The 19,095-nt window shown below is 44.2% G+C and overlaps 1 protein-coding gene across 5 annotated transcripts in view; it reads right to left on the reverse strand.

The window, feature by feature from the left end:
• Nucleotides 1–19,095, reverse strand: part of ITGB2 (integrin subunit beta 2) — a 183,570-nt gene that overhangs the window by 41,113 nt on the left and 123,362 nt on the right. For all 5 annotated transcript variants that reach the window (XM_040439674.1, XM_040439670.1, XM_040439673.1 and 2 more), the window contains 2 exons: nt 8,960–9,100; nt 1,874–2,058 (listed from right to left, as the gene is read on the reverse strand). In XM_040439674.1, coding sequence (XP_040295608.1) covers nt 1,874–2,058; nt 8,960–9,100 — 326 coding nt within the window. The remainder of the gene's footprint in view (nt 1–1,873; nt 2,059–8,959; nt 9,101–19,095) is intronic.

A 19,095-nucleotide genomic window follows, 5' to 3' on the forward strand; every position in this document is an offset into this window, starting at 1 on the left:
CTCCTCCCACACCCAGTTTTTGCTAAAGTAGCAGGGGCTTTGGAAAAGGCTAAATAAAATTGCAAATGTTGTTGCAAAACGGCATTCGTGACAAAATTTGCGAATTTTGTACTCCAGAAAACTAGCATACAACCATAATAATTCTCCCCCAAGTTTTTTAGACAACTTTTGCTCCGGATTTTTGTCTGCGCATACTTTGTGCCTTGTTGGCGCAGTCCTCATCAGTTTTTTTAGGTCGTTTTGGACACAAACTATACCAGCTCCAAGGTGGTTAAAAAGGCAGTGTTCTGATAGTATAAAGCCCTACGTGCATTGTGTCACTTCGTTCATTAACAACATCACAGAGTAAGGGTGCATTCACACGACCGTATGTATTTTGTGGTCCAAAAAACACGGATGTGCAAAAATGCAGATGGCGTCTGTGTTGCATCCCTTTTCTTTGTGGACCAATTGTAACAATGTCTATTCTTTTCCGCAAAAATGGACAAGAATAGGACATGTTTTATCTTTTTTGTGGAACTGTGGAACGGACATAAGGATGCGGACAGCACACTGTGTGCTGTCTGCATTTTTTGCGTCCCCATTGAAATGAATGGGTCCGAATCTGATCCGCATTTTTTACAGTCGTGTGAATGGGGCCTTAGGCCGCTTTCACACAAGCATATTTCCAGTCCATGTATTCACATGGTCGTATAATTTCCATCAGTAATTGAATTCTGAGGCATGATCTAGCTTTGTGCATATTTGCTTCCAAATACACCCATTACAGTCTATGGGAGTAAATAAAAAATGCAGGAAGGAAGGAAAACGCATCTAATTCCAAATTAAACACTGAAGCTGTAATGATGATATTTCGCACAGAATCTGTGTGAATTCCGGAGCCAGAATATGCGTGGATTTCTATACGCGTCTGTGAAAGTGGCCATAGACACATTAAACCAATCCCAATTAGAAATTTGGTGCAAACTATAAATGGCACATGCACAAAATAAATCTTAATATACCTGCCCCAATATTCTTGGAGAAGATCATTAATATGAGAACGGTGCAGGTCCAAATACCCCCCCCCCCCCCTTTCCCAGCTGATTGACTGTTTACGCGGTCTAGCTTCTAGCAGTGCGGCAGTGTAATCATCCCATTCACATTAGGATGTATCTTGCCTTTTTGAAATTTTATATGATCTAGCAATAAAAGTTATCTTTTAACTTGAGGTTACCTTTTGAACAGTACCACTGTGGTCTGTGATTACACATACATTACAGTGACACTGATAGGTAGAGATCCATGGAGGATGCCTGAAGGATTGTAACAAGCGTGTTAATACTAAGGGAAAACGGGCCTTAAAGGGATTCTTCCATGAAAATCGTTAATTGCCTATCCACAGGATAGGAGATAAATGTTCGACCTCTTGGGGTCTGATTACATTATCACTGTTCCGATGCCTGGTCGTAAAATCTTGTTCAGGTGCCTGCTAGAGTTTTGTCGGTGCAGTTTGGATCTCAGTAGTGGAGACACTGCGCTGAATGAACTCTCGCTGGTGCATGTGCGAGATTTTAGGGCCAGGCATCAGAGAGAGGGAGTAACTACGGCAGAAAGGTAGAGGTGAAGCAGTGCTCCAAGGAACTAGACCTGCCCCACAGTGCTCTGAGCACCTCATTATCACACAAATAAAAATAGGATTTTCTCAATAAAGACACATCAGACTGCTGCAAGAGAGGGGTCCTGCTTAGCATGGTCAACCCTATCAGGCAGTATGTCTGTTTCCTAGGCCTAATCATGCTGACAGATGCCACTTAAAAAACAGTTTACAATAAAGATTTAAACAATTTCATTTTTCTGACGCATTCCCTGAATTCATGTGCTTAATTGTTACCTGCAGATCCCACAAACGGTCTTTCCATTACCGCTACATGCCCCAGGATCAGGGGCGTCCTCACATATACAGTCACAGGCCGTTGTCACTATCACTCTCACAGTATCTGTAAATCCCAAGGGACGAATTGTAAAACTTTGATCTGGAAGGCACTTTCTCGCGGTCACTTTAACTTTAAATGTTATCTGAAAGTCACAGAATTTATAATGAAGAACAAAAATATAACTTTTGCAACTGTTAATATATAAATCGGTCATAAATCATACTGCATAACTTAAACCAGGGCCTAGAATATCTAGAATAATATTATAATAACCCTTAACCCCTTCAGTACAGAGACACTTTTCACCTTAAAGAGGACCTTTCATCGGTCCAAACATTGTGAACTAAGTATCATGACATATACAGCGGCGCCCAGGGATCTCACTGCACTTACTATTATCCCTTGGCTCCGCTCCGTTCTCCCGTTATGTCCTCCGGTATGTTCGGGGACTTGGTTATAGTAGGCGGAGTCTGCCCTTGTTCTACGGGCGTCTCCTTCTCATAGGCTGTAGCGCTGGCCAATCGCAGCGTAGAGCTCACAGCTTGGGAAAAAACAACTCCCAGGCTGTGAGCTCTGCTCTGCGATTGGCCAGCGCTACAGCCTAGGAGAAGAAGACGCCCAGGAGAACAAGGGCAGACTCCGCCTACTATAACCAAGTGACCGAACATACCGGAGGGCATAACGGGAGAACGGAGCGGCGCCCAGGGATAATAGTAAGTGCAGTGAGATCCCTGGGCGCCGCTGTACAGATCACAATGTTTGGACCGATGAAAGGTCCTCTTTAAGTCCCAGGCCGATTTTTGCAAATCTGACATGCTTCACTTTATATGGTAATAACTTTGGAACGCTTTGGCCCCTTTCACACGGGCAAGAATTCTGTGCGGGTGCAAATCGTGAGGTGAATGCATTGCACCCGCACTGAATCCGGACCCATTCACTTTTAATAGGGCTGTTGAGATGAACGTTGATTTTCACACATCACTTGTGTGTTGCATGAAAATCACAGCATGTTCTATATTCTGCGTTTTTCATGCAAAGCAGGCCCCATAGAAATGAATGAGGATGCGTGAAAATTGCAAGCATCTGCAATTAAGTGCGGATGCGGTGCGATTTTCACGCATGGTTGCTAGGAGATGATAGGGATGAGCAACCCTATTAAAGTCAATTTACTGTATTATCTTCTATTATTCAGCTAGACCTGCGCTGACATCACCACACTTACCACGTGGTGAGCGTGATTACGGCTGTGCGAACAAGTGGATGAGGTGAGTTAATTTTTTTTATTTTTTAACCCCTCATGCCACATTTTAGTAAGCATTCTGTATTAAGAATGCTAATATTTTTTCTTAATAAAATCTACAGAACACCCAACCCAAACCCGAACTTCAGTGAAGAAGTCCGGGTTCGGGTCTGGGTACCACAATCAGTTTTTTCTCACGCGCGTGCAAAATGCATTGCACTTGCGCGAATCCTTTTGGGATTCGCGTCCCCACCTATCCCTTGGTTGAACTTGATGGATGTTTGTCTTTTTTTAACCGTATTAACTATGTAACTATGAGCAACGCAGCGCAATCAAAACTGACTAAAATTGCGTACGCACTCGCACGATTTTCCCTGATCACAGACTCAATGCATCCGGACCTAACCGGACACGCTCGTCTGCTTGTTTTCTCATGACACATTGTACTTCATGACGGTCATGAATTTGAGTCAATATATTTCACCTTTATTTATGAAAAAAATAACAAATTTACCAAAAATTTTGAAAAATTAGCAGTTTTCAAAATTTCTAATTCTCTGCTTTTAAAACAGAAAGTGATACCTCATAAAATATTTATTACTTAACATTCCCCATATGGCTGCTTTATGTTGGCATCATTTTGTAAATGCCATTTTATTTTTTTACGACATTAGAAGGCTTAGAAGTTTAGAAGCAATCTTTAAAATTTTCAACAAAATTTCCAAAACCATTTTTTTAAGCACCAATTCAGTTATACAGTGATTTTGATTTGGGGCTTACGTAATAGAAACCACCCATAAATGACCCCATTTTAGAAACTACACCCCTCAAATTATTCAAAGCTGATATCACAAACTTTGTTAACCCCTGAGGTGTTCCACAAGAATTAAAGGAAAATGGAGGTAGATTTTTACACTTTTTTGGTAGAATTTTTATGTTAATCAATTTTTTTTCTTGCAACACCGCAAAATAAACCTCAGTATATATTACTCTGATTCAGAAGTTTACAGAAATACACCATATGTGGCGGTAAACTGCTCTATGGGCACGTGGCAGTGGTCAGAAAGAAAGGAGCGCCATATGGATTTTGGTGGCAGATTTTGCTACAATGGTTTTTAGGCACCATTTTATATTTGAAGAGACCCTGACGTACCCCTACAGTGGAAATCCTCAAAAAGTGACCCCATTTTGGAAACTACAGCCTTTAAAGAATATATTAAGGGGGGTACTGAGCACTTTGACCCCCTAAGCGTTTTACAGAATTTGGAAACACTTGGCTGTAAAAAATGATTAGCACCAAATTTTTCATTTTCACAAGGGGTAACAGGAGAAAAAGCACCCCATAATTTGTTACCCATTTTCTCCTGAATACAGCAACACCCCATATGTGGTGGTAAACTGCTGGGGGGGGCGCACATGGCACGATTCAGAATGGAAGGAGCCCCATATGGCTTTTGTAGCGCAGATTTTGATGGATTGGTTTATGGGTGCCATTGGTTTTTATTGTTTAAGTGATTGTCTTATGTAGGGGCTCATTTTTTGCAGGATAGGGTAATGTTTTCATTGGTACAATTTTGGGGTACATAACACTTTTTGATTGCTTGTTATTACACTTTTGAGGCAAATTGATGGAATAGTTTTGGAATAGTTTTTTAATAGTTTTTTTACAGCATTCACCTGACTGGGCATATAATGTGATATTTGTATAGAGCAGGTTGTTACGAATGTGGCGATACCTAATATGTCTATCATTTTTATTTTTGTTAGGCTTTACACTGTGAAAACATTTTTGAACAGAATAAAAAATTGTTTTTGTGTTGCTATTTTCTGAGAGACATAGTTTTTTTAAATTTTTTGGCTGATAGTCTTAGGTAGGGTCTAATTTTTTTGTGGGATGAGATGATGGTTTGATTGGCACCATTTTGGGCTAAATACGCCTTTTTGATCACTTGGTATTACACTTTTTGTGAGGCAGGGTGACCAGAAAATGGCTGTTTTGGCACATTTTTTTATTTATTTTTTTTACATTTTTTACGGCATTCACCTGACGGGGTGGATTTTGTGATATTTTTATAGAGCCGGTCAATAAGGATGCGATACCTAATATGTCTAGTTTTCTCTTTTTCCCTATTTTTTACAACTTTTTTTAACTTTATTTTGGGAAAAGGACGTTTTTTTTTTTGTTTTTTTTTACTTGAAGCTTTTAGTCCCACTCTGGGACTTCAACTTTTGGGGGTCTGATCCCCTTTACAATGCATTACAATACATCTGTATTGTAATGCATTGGCTGTAAGTGTATTACTCAGTGTAATACACTTACAGCCTGCTTCCTGTGAGATCCAGGGGGCTGGATCTCACAGGATGGAAGCCACAATGCCTAAGGAAGGCATCGGGCTGCCTTCCAAGCCATCATGTCCCTGTCACAGCAGTGGGGGGACCCGATGGACATTGGGACCCGTCAGGATACCGCACGTGCCGTGGTCAGCGCTGACTGCGGCAGTGCAAGGGTTAATGCGCCGGCATCTGTGTTTTCACCGATGCCGGCGCATCGGTGAGGGATCTGGCTATCAGTGACTGCCGGAGCCTTGAAGCTCCTGCGCCCGCCCAATCAGAGCGCCGTACCTGTACGGTGCTGGGATTTCAGACCCAGTTCCCAGCGCCGTTCATGTACGGAGCTGGTATCCTATGGGTTAAAGGGGTTATCCAAGAGTATGAAAATGTCCCCCAATATGCCAGCTCAGGGAGCGGAAAGCCAGGGAGCCAGGTAAGTATATTCAATGTGGGGGCCCTAGCATATTGGGGGACATTTTTATACTCTCGGATAACCCCTTTAACTACCAGTGTTTTGGTCCTAAATGATCCAACAATTTTTGGAAATGTTAATCACACAGTGGTTTAAACAATCCTTACATGTAAATTCACACACAAAAAAGATAATAAAAAATAAGACTTTTTGCTTATGAAATCCTGTCTCCTTACAGTCCAGTTTGCGGGACCATTTTCATTGTGGAGAGTACCAAGTAGATGTAAGCAGGGCTGTCTTTAACAAGGGGCAAAAGGGGCAGCTGCCCCGGGCCCAGTTGCTCCTGGGGGGCCCAAGGCAGCTCCCTCTTGAGCCCTGCTGGCCACTGCCCTGGGTCTCAGGCTGTCAGCTACACAGGGGGGTGCTGCCATGCCATGCCTGCCTGCTGGCACTCCAAGCAGCGAACTGTGAGAGCTGTGATTCTCTTAAGGACCTTAGATGACATCATCACCATATGACCAGTAACCTAGCAATATTACTGGTCACATGGCTATGAGGTAATCAAAGGTCCTTTCTACCAGGAATGTTTCTGCAGGAGAAGTTTGCCTTAACTGTGGAGCTTTTTTTGTGAAGATTACATCAAGAAAAGGTGACAGGGGCTGTTATACAAATATATTGTAAGCTACTGTATACTGTGGGGTGCTGTATACTGTGGTGTGCTATACTGCTCTACTGTATACTGTGGGGTGCTGTATACTGTGGTGTGCTATACTGCTCTACTGTATACTGTGGGGTGCTGTATACTGTGGGGTGATATACTGCTCTACTGTATACTGTGGGGTGCTGTATACTGAGGGATACTGTATACTGTGGGGGGCTATATTTTATGGGGTGCTGTATACTGTGGGGGCTATACTGCTCTACTGTATACTGTGGGGTGCTGTATACCGTTGGGTTGCTGTATACTGTGGGGTGCTATACTGCTTTACTGTATACTGTGGGATGCTGTATACTTTGGGGTGCTGTATATTGTGGGGTGCTATACTGCTCTACTGTATACTGTGGGGTGCTGTATACTGTGGGGTGCTATACTGCTTTACTGTATACTGTGAGGTGCTGTATACTGTATACTGTGAGGTGCTGTATACTGTGAGGTGCTGTATATTGTGGGGTGCTATACTGCTCTACTGTATACTATGAGGTGCTGTATATTGTATACTGTGAGGGGCTGTATATTGTGGGGTGCTATACTGCTCTACTGTATACTGTGGGGTGCTGCATACTGTGGGGTGCTGTATACTGTGGTGTGCTATACTGCTCTACTGTATACTGTGGGGTGCTATACTGCTCTACTATATACTGCATATTGTGGGGTACTTTACTGCTCTACTGTATACTGTGAGGTACTGTATATTGTGGGGTGCTGTATATTGTGGGGTGCTATACTGCTCTACTGTATACTGTGAGGTCCTGTATACTGTGGGGTGCTGTATACTGTGGGGTGCTGTATACTGCGGTGTGCTATACTGCTCTACTGTGGGGTGCTGTATACTGTATAGTGTGGGGTGCTGTACACTATAGGGTGCTATACTGCATACTGTGGGGTGCTGTATACTATAGGGTGCTATACTGCATACTGTGGGGTGCTGTATACTATAGGGTGCTATACTGCATATTGTGGGGTACTGTATACTATAGGGTGCTATACTGCATACTGTGGGGTGCTGTATACTATAGGGTGCTATACTGCATACTGTGGGTGCTGTATACTATAGGGTGCTATATTGCATACTGTGGGGTGCTGTATACTATAGGGTGCTATACTGCATACTGTGGGGTGCTGTATACTATAGGGTGCTATACTGCATACTGTGGGGTGCTGGGGTGCACTGTAACGCTAGGGTGAGCCGAGCCCCGGTCTCCTTCCTGAACTGCAGAGCGGTGCCCACTTCCAGCCCTGAGCCGCTGGAGTCTTCAGAACTGGAAGTATTTACAGTCATTCACTGTACTCTACGAGGGGTGTGGATTTTTTTTTTTGTGTTTGTGTGTGTGTTGTGGTGGAGGGCGTTATTGCATGCTAGGGTGTGGGAAGGCGGGATCCAGGGGGACCGAGTACATTTTTGCCCAGGGTCCAATCAATATTAAAGACGACCCTGGGCGTAAGGAGTCTTATAGACTATGTATGTTCCTCTGGGGAAAAAACTATGCAAATTATCTCTATTTCCAAAAAAGAAAAAGGTTATGCTTTTGGCACCACCTATTGGAAGACAGCTGTCCTATAAGTCAATGTTTTACCTTTTTAAACAGGCCAGAGGCACAGTTTTCTTTTTTCTTTTTGAAGAGAGGACTAAATTACTTACCTTTGTCCCAGCAGAGCATTGCATGACCTATAAGACTCCTTACACCTACTAGACACTTTACACAAGAAGAAATAGTACCCCTTAACAAAGGTATCTCATCCAGCTAAGTTAGTTCTCTCTGCTCTGAACTGTTGGGGGCAATCACCCCTGAAACAGTTGTCTGCAGATGAGGTACTGGCTTGGCTATATTTATAAGTTATGCTTTAAGGTCTGCTTAAAAGGTCAATCAAATACTTATAGGATAACCACTTGCAACAGGTGGCACCTAAGGCACAGCTTTCTATTTTGCATACTGTTGGCAATTATAAAATGGAAAGAAGGATACGCAGAGAGATAGAGAGAGAGAAAGAAAGAGACTAGTATACTACTCTGGGTTATTGGGAAAAATATATGCATTGTCTGGTGGGTATTCTTTATAATTATAGAGAACGTCTAGTATGCATGAGGAGTGCTGTAGGCCAGACAATGCTGTTCTGGATTTCTGGGAAAAATATATGTAATTAGAATTTCTCTCTCTCTCTCAGTCCTAGGATGCCAGAGATTGTTATGTACCAATTTTCAGAACAATTTCAGTATATTCGGTCCCGAATCAAATCTTTAAAAAAAATTTTGATTATGTACTGCCTAGAATATAATACACAGAATATAGCTAATGGGTCCAGTATTTCATACTATGTAAATCCTGCTCCTATATATTTACCTCTTCATTGATCTTCACATTGCTGCAAGCCCCTCTCACATCATTTGTAGTATTAACACCATTGGAGCAGTGTGAATCATATAGAATATCTAGAAAGTCTGGAGTAATTCCATGGTCCAGAATGACCTCGGATGACAAGTTCTGTAATTAGACAAAAGAAATGTGAATACCTTGTCTCTGCATTTGTGATAATACAAAGTTTATAATTTAAACAACCAGCCTATTTTAGACCTTCAGGACCGAGGATTTATTAATTCATTTTTTTCATCTACTTAATGCAAAGCCATAACTTCTTTTTTCCTTTCGGCACAGGATTGTACTGGCATGATTTTTATTATATAATTGTCTAGTGAACTTTTAACTTGAAATGTATAACACAATACGCTGTGAAACCTTGAAATAAATTACACACACATATAATGCTACCTGAAATAAATAATTAGAGATGAGCGGTGGGGGTGGGGCGGCGGGGGAGGAGAGAGAGAGAAGAAACTAATGTATACCCCTTGGGGGGGCCCGTGCAAGGAGATAACCATCATGGGGTGGGGGGGATTGGGGGGGTGGTTGCTTTAAGATGGGGAATAAGATAATCTGAATTGACAATGGGAGGTCTGAGCAAAGGCAATGTGGAATCTGGTGGGGAAGTTGGTTATTCCCCGAAATAGAACAGACTATTAATCATTTTTTGTATTGTTCTTGTTTATAGTGAGTTATAATATAATATTTGTGACTGCCTTGGCAGATTGTGTATTGATGAATTTGAATTTTGTATTGTCCAACTTCATCTTAAAGGATAACTGTCATATATTTATTAATTTTTTTGCTAAAGTGTAGGGCAAGTGATAAAGTCTATTGCAAAATTGTTACCTATTTAGCCAAAACGTTTATTTTTGATAGAAGACTGGGGCTGAAATGGCCCTTAGCAGCACTCTTCAAAAGAGCGTTGCTAAGGGCCATCCGTCTCCGATTAGAAAAGACGGGCTGTGCAGCCAGACGCTATGCTTCTGCCTCCCGTGCTTCCCTGGGAGACAGAAGGCTGGGCACAGGAGTCTTCGGAGTTAAAATTACATTTATATTCCTCCTTTCTATGCAATCTAATGCTCCGTTACATTCACTGACCTGGGATCCCTGTGATAATAATTCATGAAGCAGCCGCAGGCTCACTGCGCACAGTGCTTCTACTTCCGGCGGCTGATTCATGAATTATTATCACAGGGATCGCAGGTCAGTGAATGTAACGGAGCACTAGATTGCATAGAAAAGGGGAATATAAATGTAATTTTAACTCCTAAGACTCCTGTGCCCAGCCTTCTGTCTCCCAGGGAAGCACAGGAGGCAGAAGCATAGCGTCTGGCTGCACAGCCCATCTTTTCAAATCGGAGACGGATGGTCCTTAGCAACGCTCTTTTGAAGAGTGCTGCTAAGGGCCATTTCAGCCCCAGTTTTCAACCAAAAATAAAAGTTTTGGCTAAATAAAGTCTATTGCAAAATTGTTGCAAAATTGTTACCTATCACTTGCCCTACACTTTAGCAAAAAGAAAAAAAAAGACAGTTATCCTTTAATTTTATATTATGAAAGGAATTAATAAAAATAAAACATTTATTAATAAATAAATAAAAAAAGAGATGAGCGAATTTCTCAAAAATTCGATTCAGCCGGTTTGCCGAAATTTCCAAAAATAGTTTTGATCCAAATTTATTCGTGGTGAATCACGTTAAAAAACAAACGGCTATTTCCTGTCTGCAGAGAGCCTTTATAGTGGTGTAGAACACTGTGCCTTGCAGTAACACGCATAGGGAGTCTGCTGTGGTAGTGAAACAATATTGTGAGTCAGTATGACATGTAGATGACAGGCGTCGCTCTTAGAATCACTGCACACTTCACTTATTTGGGCAGTTACGGGGCCAAAACTGACCAAATAACTCAATGTTAGCGCCAAGTATAAAGAACTGTGCAGAGGCCCAAGATCCTACTATAGCGTGAAAGAGCGCACTCCTTTTACACCAATTCACTGATTACACTGATCTACAGATCCTATTAAACGCTTATACAAGTAGATCCCCCCCCCCCCCCCCCCCCCGACAGAGTGGAGTGGGTGTCAGCAGTAAGTTTGTGTTGCCATCACTGATTATTTTGCCCTTCCTCTGATCTATCAGAACAATAACACCAAAAAACGGATCCTGTCTGTGGAACATCCGCCTTCACTCAGTGAGCATTTAGTCAGTAATCAATCAGTATTGCTAAAGCAAAAAGAAAAAAAAACAGGAGTGGATCCAAAACAAAGATGACACGTGAATGGAATATTTGCATGTCTTCTGTGTTTTGTACCCACTCCTGCTTTTGGCTATCAAATCATAACCCAATTCTGATGCACAATAGGGACCATGTCATGCAGGCCTTACAACTGTTACATAGACAGGATCCGTTGTGGGTCTCATTTTTCCTTCCTTCTGACAGATCAGAAGAAGGGTCAAATAAATGATGATGTCAGCCAGGTAGTGGCCCAGTCATGAAGTGGAGAGGGTGGGAACAGCATGAGAAGCCCACAGAGTGGCCCTATGACATAGTGGTGAGGTGGAAGCAGCATGAGGAAACCACAGAGTGGCCCTATGACAGAGTCTGGAGGTGGTAAAAGCATCAGGAGGAGGCCACAGAGTGGCACAATGACAGTGTGGAAGTGGCAGCAGCACCATCAGGAGGCCAAAGAGTAGCACAATGACAAAGTGTGGAGGTGGCAGCAGCAGCAGGAGGAGGCCACAGGGTGACACAATGACAGTGTGGAGGTGGCAGCAGCATCAGGAGGTCACAGAATGGCACAATGTCAGAGTGTGGAGGTGGCAGCAGCAGCATCATGAGGAGACCACAGAGTGGCACAATGACAGAGTGTGGAGGTGGCAGCAGCAGCATCAGGAGGCCACAGAGTGGCAAGGTGACAGTGTTGAGGTAGCAGCAGCATCAGGAGACCACAGAGTGGCAAGGTGACATAGTGTGGAGGTGGCAGCAGCATCAGGAGACCACAGAGTGGCGAGGTAACATAGTGTGGAGGTGGCACCAGCATCAGGAGATCACAGAGTGGCAAGGTGACATAGTGTGGAGGTGGCAGCAGCATCAAGAGACCACAGAGTGACCCGGTGACAGAGTAGGGAGGTGGGTGGCAATACCAGTACCAGCAGAAGATGGTTGGTGAAAGGAGCAGATGGCATCAGATGTGTGGCATCAGGCAGGTGGCAGCATTATAGTAGCTGAGGCAGGTAGCCAGAAGAAACCGGTCTATTTTGTCAAAGTGTTGGTGTGGCACCATGGATGATCTAGTCTGATGCATCAGGCATTGATGGGCGGAAATCCTGGCTGATCCACGCCTGATTCATCTTGACAAAGGTCAGTCTCTCCACATTTTGGGTGGACAGACGAGTTCTTCTTGGGGTAAGTATGGCCCCCGCCGCTCTAAACACCTGCTCTGATGCCACACTACTGGCCGGGCAGGACAGCTTTTCCAGAGCACTCTGCCAGTTGCGGCCACAAATCCAGTTTGTCTGCCCAGTAGTCCAGCGGATCTTCAATGTGGAGTGGCAGGGTGCTGTCCAAGTATGCCACCACCTGCTGGTTCAGATACTGCACCAGGTCTAGCTGCTGCTGCTGGTGAGTAGTTTCTTCACTAGGTGGGTGAAGAGAGATGCTCATCAGCGACTCTATTTGCTGCTGATGGAGCTGGAACTGCTCTTACCACCCCACCCTGCCACAGCAGCCATAGCAGAGGAACATGAGCGCAGAGGGCCCCCCCGGTTAGACCTGCGAGAGGATGGACGATGGCGCAGATAGGCAGCGGCCAACTGACTACATAGGATGTCTCTATAGTAGTTCAGTTTGTCCTCCCTCTCAGCGGGTGTAAAAAAGGCCCCCATTTTGGACCGGTAGAGAGGGTCCAACAAGGTGGAGAGCCAGAAGTCATCCCTCTGCCGAATGCTGACAATTCAGCTGTCACTATGCAAGCAAGTGAGCATGCATCGGGCCATTTGTGCAAATGACTCGGAGGGACTCCCTGCCTCCTTCTCCACTGCATACTGTAATGGTGTGTCTGGGTCCTCTGCCTCGTCTTCCTCATCGCCCTGTAGCTCCTCTGGCTGCTCCTGCTCCTCCTCTCCTGTCACCTGTGTATAAAAACCACCCATTTCGCAACACATTGCTTGTGCTCCAATGTCCTCCTCCTCCTCCAGTTCAGCCCCCACAGGGCTCATGTGGGCGTGAGATCTAGGCGCCACGTCTCCAGTCCCCTGCCAGCCAGATTTACCAGCATCTGTTCCAGGACATGAAGCAGTGGAATGACGTTGTTCATCCCGTAGTCCTGGCGACTAACAAATAACGTGGCCTCCTCAAAGGGCCTGAGCAAACGGCAGGAGTCACGCATGAGCTTCCAATGGCTGACATCGAAGTTAAATATGGAGGGTGGAATTCCAAAAGGTGGAAACATTGCATATCAGCCTATGTTGGGGGATGCTGTTCTGCCGCTGCAGCTCAAGGACGGTGTGCTTTGCGGTGTACGAGTGGCTGAAGTGCATGCAAAGTTTCCTGGCTATTTTTAGGATGTCTTGCAGATGAGTTGAAGACTTCAGGAACCGCTTGACAACCAGATTGAACACGTGTACCATGCAGGGCGCATGGCTCAGCCCTCCTTGACGCAGCGCTGACACCATGTTCTTCCTGTTGTCGGTCACCATGGTTCCGATTTTAAGTTGTCTCGGAGAAAGTCAGGATTCCCCTGTGTGACTCCGTTCATCCAGGCAAACGAGGTGCAGAACAGCGTGACACCGCCGTGCCCTGCACATGTGGTATGCTGGAGGTGCACTGTAAATTGTCCCTGCAGTGGAGGCTGAGGACACGGTGGAAGATGATAAAGCAGAGGCGGACATTGTAGCAGGACCAACGGCGTGGGAATGTGGAGGCAGTAGCGGCGTCACCTTGCCAAGTTGCTGGTGTGGCTGTGCAGGAACCACATTCACCCAGTGGGCTGTAAAGGATATGTATTGTCCCTGACCATAGTTACAGCTCCACATGTCGGCACTGCCGTGCACTTTGGCAGACACAGACAGGCTCAAAGACTGGCCCACCTTCTGTTCTACATACGTGTGCAGAGCTGGTACTGCCTTTTTGGCAAAGAAATGACGTCTTGGGACTCTCCACCTTTGCTCGGCACAGGCCATCAGTTCTCTGAAAGGTGCAGAGTCCACCACTTGGAAAGGGAGGGACATTTAAGCCTCTGCCACTCCCCTGTGCAGGGCCTGGCACTTCTCTGTCTGACATACTGTTAGATCAAATAAATAAATAGGAAATTAAAACACCCTAAAAAAGTCTGTAATTTTCTCACTTCACCACACAACGGCTAACAAGCCCTTTTTCCCCACTTATACATGCCACAAAAGGCTTTAGAACATACAACTGCACCACTGAACAGCAAATAGGCCCTTACTTTTTTCGACTTTTCCACGCCACAAAAGGCTTTAGAACATATAACTGCACCGCAGAACGGGAAATAATATATCTTTTTTTTGCTACTAATATTTGCCAAAAAGGGCTTCAGAACATATAACTGCCCCGCTGAACGGCAAATAGGCCCTTACTTTTTTCCACTTATACACGCCACAAAAGGCTTTAGAACATATAACTGCACTGCAGAACGGCAAATACCGTATTTTTCGCCCTATAAGACGCACCTAGGTTTTTGGGGAGGAAAACAAGAAAAAAAATATTTTTAACCAAAAGGTGTGCTTTTGGTGGGTTTGGAACTAATGGTGGTCTATGGATGGCACTATTACTGGGGATGTGTGAAGGACACTGTTATGGGGGTATCTGTGGATGATGGACACTGTTATAGGGGTATCTGTGGATGACGGACACTGTTATGAGGGGATCTGTGGATGACGGACACTGTTATGGGGGGATCTGTGGATGACGGACACTGTTATGGGGGGATCTGTGGATGACGGACACTGTTATGGGGGGATCTGTGGATGACGGACACTGTTATGGGGGGATCTGTGGATGACGGACACTGTTATGGGGGGGATCTGTGGATGACGGACCCTGTTATGGGGGGGATCTGTGGCGGACACTGTTATGGGGGGGGGGGATCTGTGGCTTGCACTGTTACAGGGGGATCTGTGGCTGGCACTGTTACAGGGGGTGATCCGTGGATGGCACTGTTATATATGTGCCATTCAAAGACCCCTCAGCCCATAACAGTGCCATCCACAGACCCCCCCAGCCCATAACAGTGCCATCCTCAGATGTCCCGCATAAAAATGTCATCCACAGATCCCCCCCATAAAAATGTCATCCACAGATCCCCCTCCCCCCGCTGCTCCAGTATACTAATATAAAATGTCTTATTCAATTAATAGTTATTAAACATGCCCCCCAACTCCTAATAGCCTAATAGTACCTTACATCCTAACCGCTTCTGTACAATGCCGGCAGGCAGGCCGGGCGGCCGGCGCGTCACTCACTAACGTCACTTGCCTGCGCCGCCTGCTTCATTCATAAAGTAGGCGGCGCAGGCACGTGACATCAGGGAGTTACGATGCCACCCGCCCGGCCTGCCTGCCTGCATTCTACTAAAGCGGTTAGGATGTAAGGTACTATTAGGAGTAAGGGGGCATGTTTAATAACTATTAATTGAATAAGACATTTTATATTAGTATACCGGAGGGGCGGGACTATAGTACACTGACTGCACCGCCCCGCCGCAATTGCCGGCCCCCAGCTCCTCCTCCCAGTCCCTCCCCCGTTTGCTCGTACATCGTAGTTTGCGATGTAAAACTGCCAGCATTCGCCCCATAAGACGCAGGGGCATTTTCCCCCCATTTTGGGGGGAGAAAAAGTGCGTCTAATGGGGCAAAAAATATGGTAATATATATTTTTTTGCCACTAATACAAGTCCTAAAAGGACTTTAGAACATATAACTGAACTGCTGAATGGCAAATAGGCCCTTACTTTTTTCCACTTATACACACCACAAAAGGCTTTAGAACAGATAAGTGTACCGCTGAACGGCAAATATATATTTTTTTTCCACTAATACACGCCAAAAAGGGCTTTAGAACATATAACTGCACCGCTGAACGGCAAATAATATATATTTTTGTGCCACTAATACACGCCAAAAAGTGCTTTAGAACATATAACTGCACCACTGAATGGCAAATAATATATTTTTTTTTTGCCACTAATACATGCCAAAAAGGGCTGTAATTTTCTGACTTCACCACACAACGGCTAATAAGCCCTTTTTTTCCCCACTAATACAAGCCAAAAAATGCTTTAGAACATATAACTGCACTGTACAAGGGCAAATAAGACGTATAAATATTTCCTTGCAATACACCCTGTTAATGCCTGTATCAAACAGCACTTGCACCCTAATAAGAACAGTCTGCTGGAATTACAGAGCTGTATAATGGCAATTTGGATCCCCAGTCAATGCAGCAAGGTGTAATAGGATTGTTCCTATTACCCATGCTGTAATCTCCCCTACTGAACCCTGTTCTGCTTCAATACTGTGGAATGATTCCTCCCTATCCTTTCCCTGAACTTCTATACAGCAAAATAAAAGTTTTAAAGTATTTTCTACCACTGTCCTTAGCGCCTGCTGACGTCTCTCTCTGCACTAAGTACACTGGAAAATGGCAAAATCCAAGAAGGCTGAGGCTATTTATAGGGCTGTGACATCACAGGGCTGGCTGCTGATTGGCTGCATGCATGGCATTGTGGGTGATCCCCCATTCTCAGAGTTCCTTGCTCCATGTCCTAACACGTGCAGTAGCCATTTTAGGAAAAAATGTGATTCGTTACCACGAAGCGTGAGGAAATTCGGATTCGGTGCAAATCAAAATGTCTATACAGAACGATCCCTCTGATACAGTGCAAGGTGCCTGCATAATACTGTACATAATACAAAGCACCACCTGAAATAAATATTACTATATACTGTGCCATGAATTAAACAACTCAGTACAGTGCACCGACTGAAATAAACATTATTATATAAATATTTAACCCCTTAAGTACCGGGCCCACTTTTGGTTTTGCATTTTCGTGTTTTTCCTCGCCACATCCCGAAAGCAATAACTTTTTACATTTTCCGTTCATATAGCCACATTTTTGCAAAATAAGTTGCATTTTTTTAGGGGGATCATTTAATTTACCATGTCTGTTATCGGAAAATGGGAAAAAAATATTTGTGGGGTTAAATTGTAAAAAAAAAAAATATTTCTTCACTGTGCGCTAAAAATGACATGATGTTCTTATTCTGTGGCTCAATGCGAATACAGCGATACCAAACTTGTCATTTTTTTTTGTCTTACTACTTTAAATTAAATAAAAACCTTTGGGAAAAAAATTTGCATCGCCATTTTCTGACAGCCTTAACTTTTTTATATTTCCATCCATGGATCTGAATGAGGGTTTGTTTTTTTGTGGGACAAACTGTAGTTTTTATTGGTACAATTTTTGTGGTACCTACAACTTTTTGATAACTGTTATTCAATTTTTTTTTTATTTGGGGGGGAGGTGACCAAGAAATGGCGAATTGTGTGTTTTTAACTTTTTTTCCATTACAGCGTTCACCGCACATGAATTTTTGGATGCGGTGATACCTGATATGTTTATTTTATTTTTATTGTTAATATACACTGCCTGTCCAAAAAAAAAGTCGCCACCTGGATTTAACTAAGCAAATAGTTATGAGCCTCCTATTGGATAATTACTGCATGGGCGATTATCTTTCAGCTGGTGTTAAAGATGTGTGAATTTTATTCTATATTTTGTATATCTAGGACTATAATGAGTTAAACCTTTCCTTCTCCAAGTGCCTCCCACCCCTCTCTTTGTTTCAAGACTGTAGAAGAGGGGGGGGGGTGCAAAGTGCTGCGGGCAGTGTCTGATTTCTCATCTTTTTGCAGGTGTCCCATAGAGTGTGGTGGAGATGCGTAAGCCAATCATATGGCTTGATGATATATATTATTCACTGCCTATAGAGAAGCACCTCTTTGAAGTGTCACATATGACGTATGCAGTATTATTGTTAGAATAGAAGCCATTACAAAATGGCGATGGTAATGAGATGTTTACATTAGTTCACATTCCAAAGTAGGGCCCAGTGCGCAGATGCAGGTGTATTATCGCCTCTCTCTTATCTCTTCTTCCTTTTTGACCAATGAAACAATGTTTAAGCCTCAGTGAGGACTGCCCTCTTCTGAAGATGTATAATACGGCTTACCTGATTTAAATAAAGTTAGAGATTGCTTTGACCAACTTCTGTGTCAGTGTTCAGTCTCTCAGCCACGCGTGGATATTAACCCCTGGGGGGGTACATTGATCTGGAACACCAGAGTGTATCTAAAATGCCCTAATTTAGGGCTGCTTTAACAAATGGCGCCCAACGTGGGGCTCCAAGGCGAAGGTAGCATCGACAGCCGACACACAAGAGGCCCCAGGACTTGACGAACGGCAGAGAGGAGATGGCCGGCTTTCATAGAACTGTAAGAATACTCTTACCTGCCTTTCTGCCATTTAGTTCGTCACTTCATGTTGGCTTAGTCTGCTGTGAGGTGGTACCCATGTAAGTATAGTAGTCGGCTGTAATGCTGAAAGCCTGGGGTCCATAGAACCATAGTCTGAAATCATAGATCACTCTGGTGTGTATATGTTTTGTGTCTGTGATATGTGAGGAGTGAGTTGAGCACAGACGGTAAAACCACAGACAAAGGAAGGGGACCGTAACCTCCTGGTTTGGAAGGAGGCGCTGTAGCGCCGAGGTGTGGGACAAAGTAAACTCCGGCTGACCTGACCAGGAAGACGCGTAGAGCCGTATGACCTTTTTGATCTAAATGGAAGACTGCGGAGACTACCTGACCTGACCCTAGGAAGATGGTAGAACCTCTCATGACCTTTTTGATCTAATGGAAGACTGCGGTGATATTCTCTACCTGACCTGACCCCCAGGAAGATGCGACGGAGCCCGGCCTGACCCCTGGTTTTGGGGAAGACGTGAGGGGAGTCCTGGCTGACTAGTCAGACGTGATAGTCAGATTTGAGCAAACCAGTGGGGAGGGTGAATCCTTTGTCTGCGGAGGAAAGGGT

This window comes from Bufo bufo, chromosome 7 (genome assembly GCF_905171765.1).
Source record: "Bufo bufo chromosome 7, aBufBuf1.1, whole genome shotgun sequence".
NCBI classification, from domain to species: domain Eukaryota; kingdom Metazoa; phylum Chordata; class Amphibia; order Anura; family Bufonidae; genus Bufo; species Bufo bufo.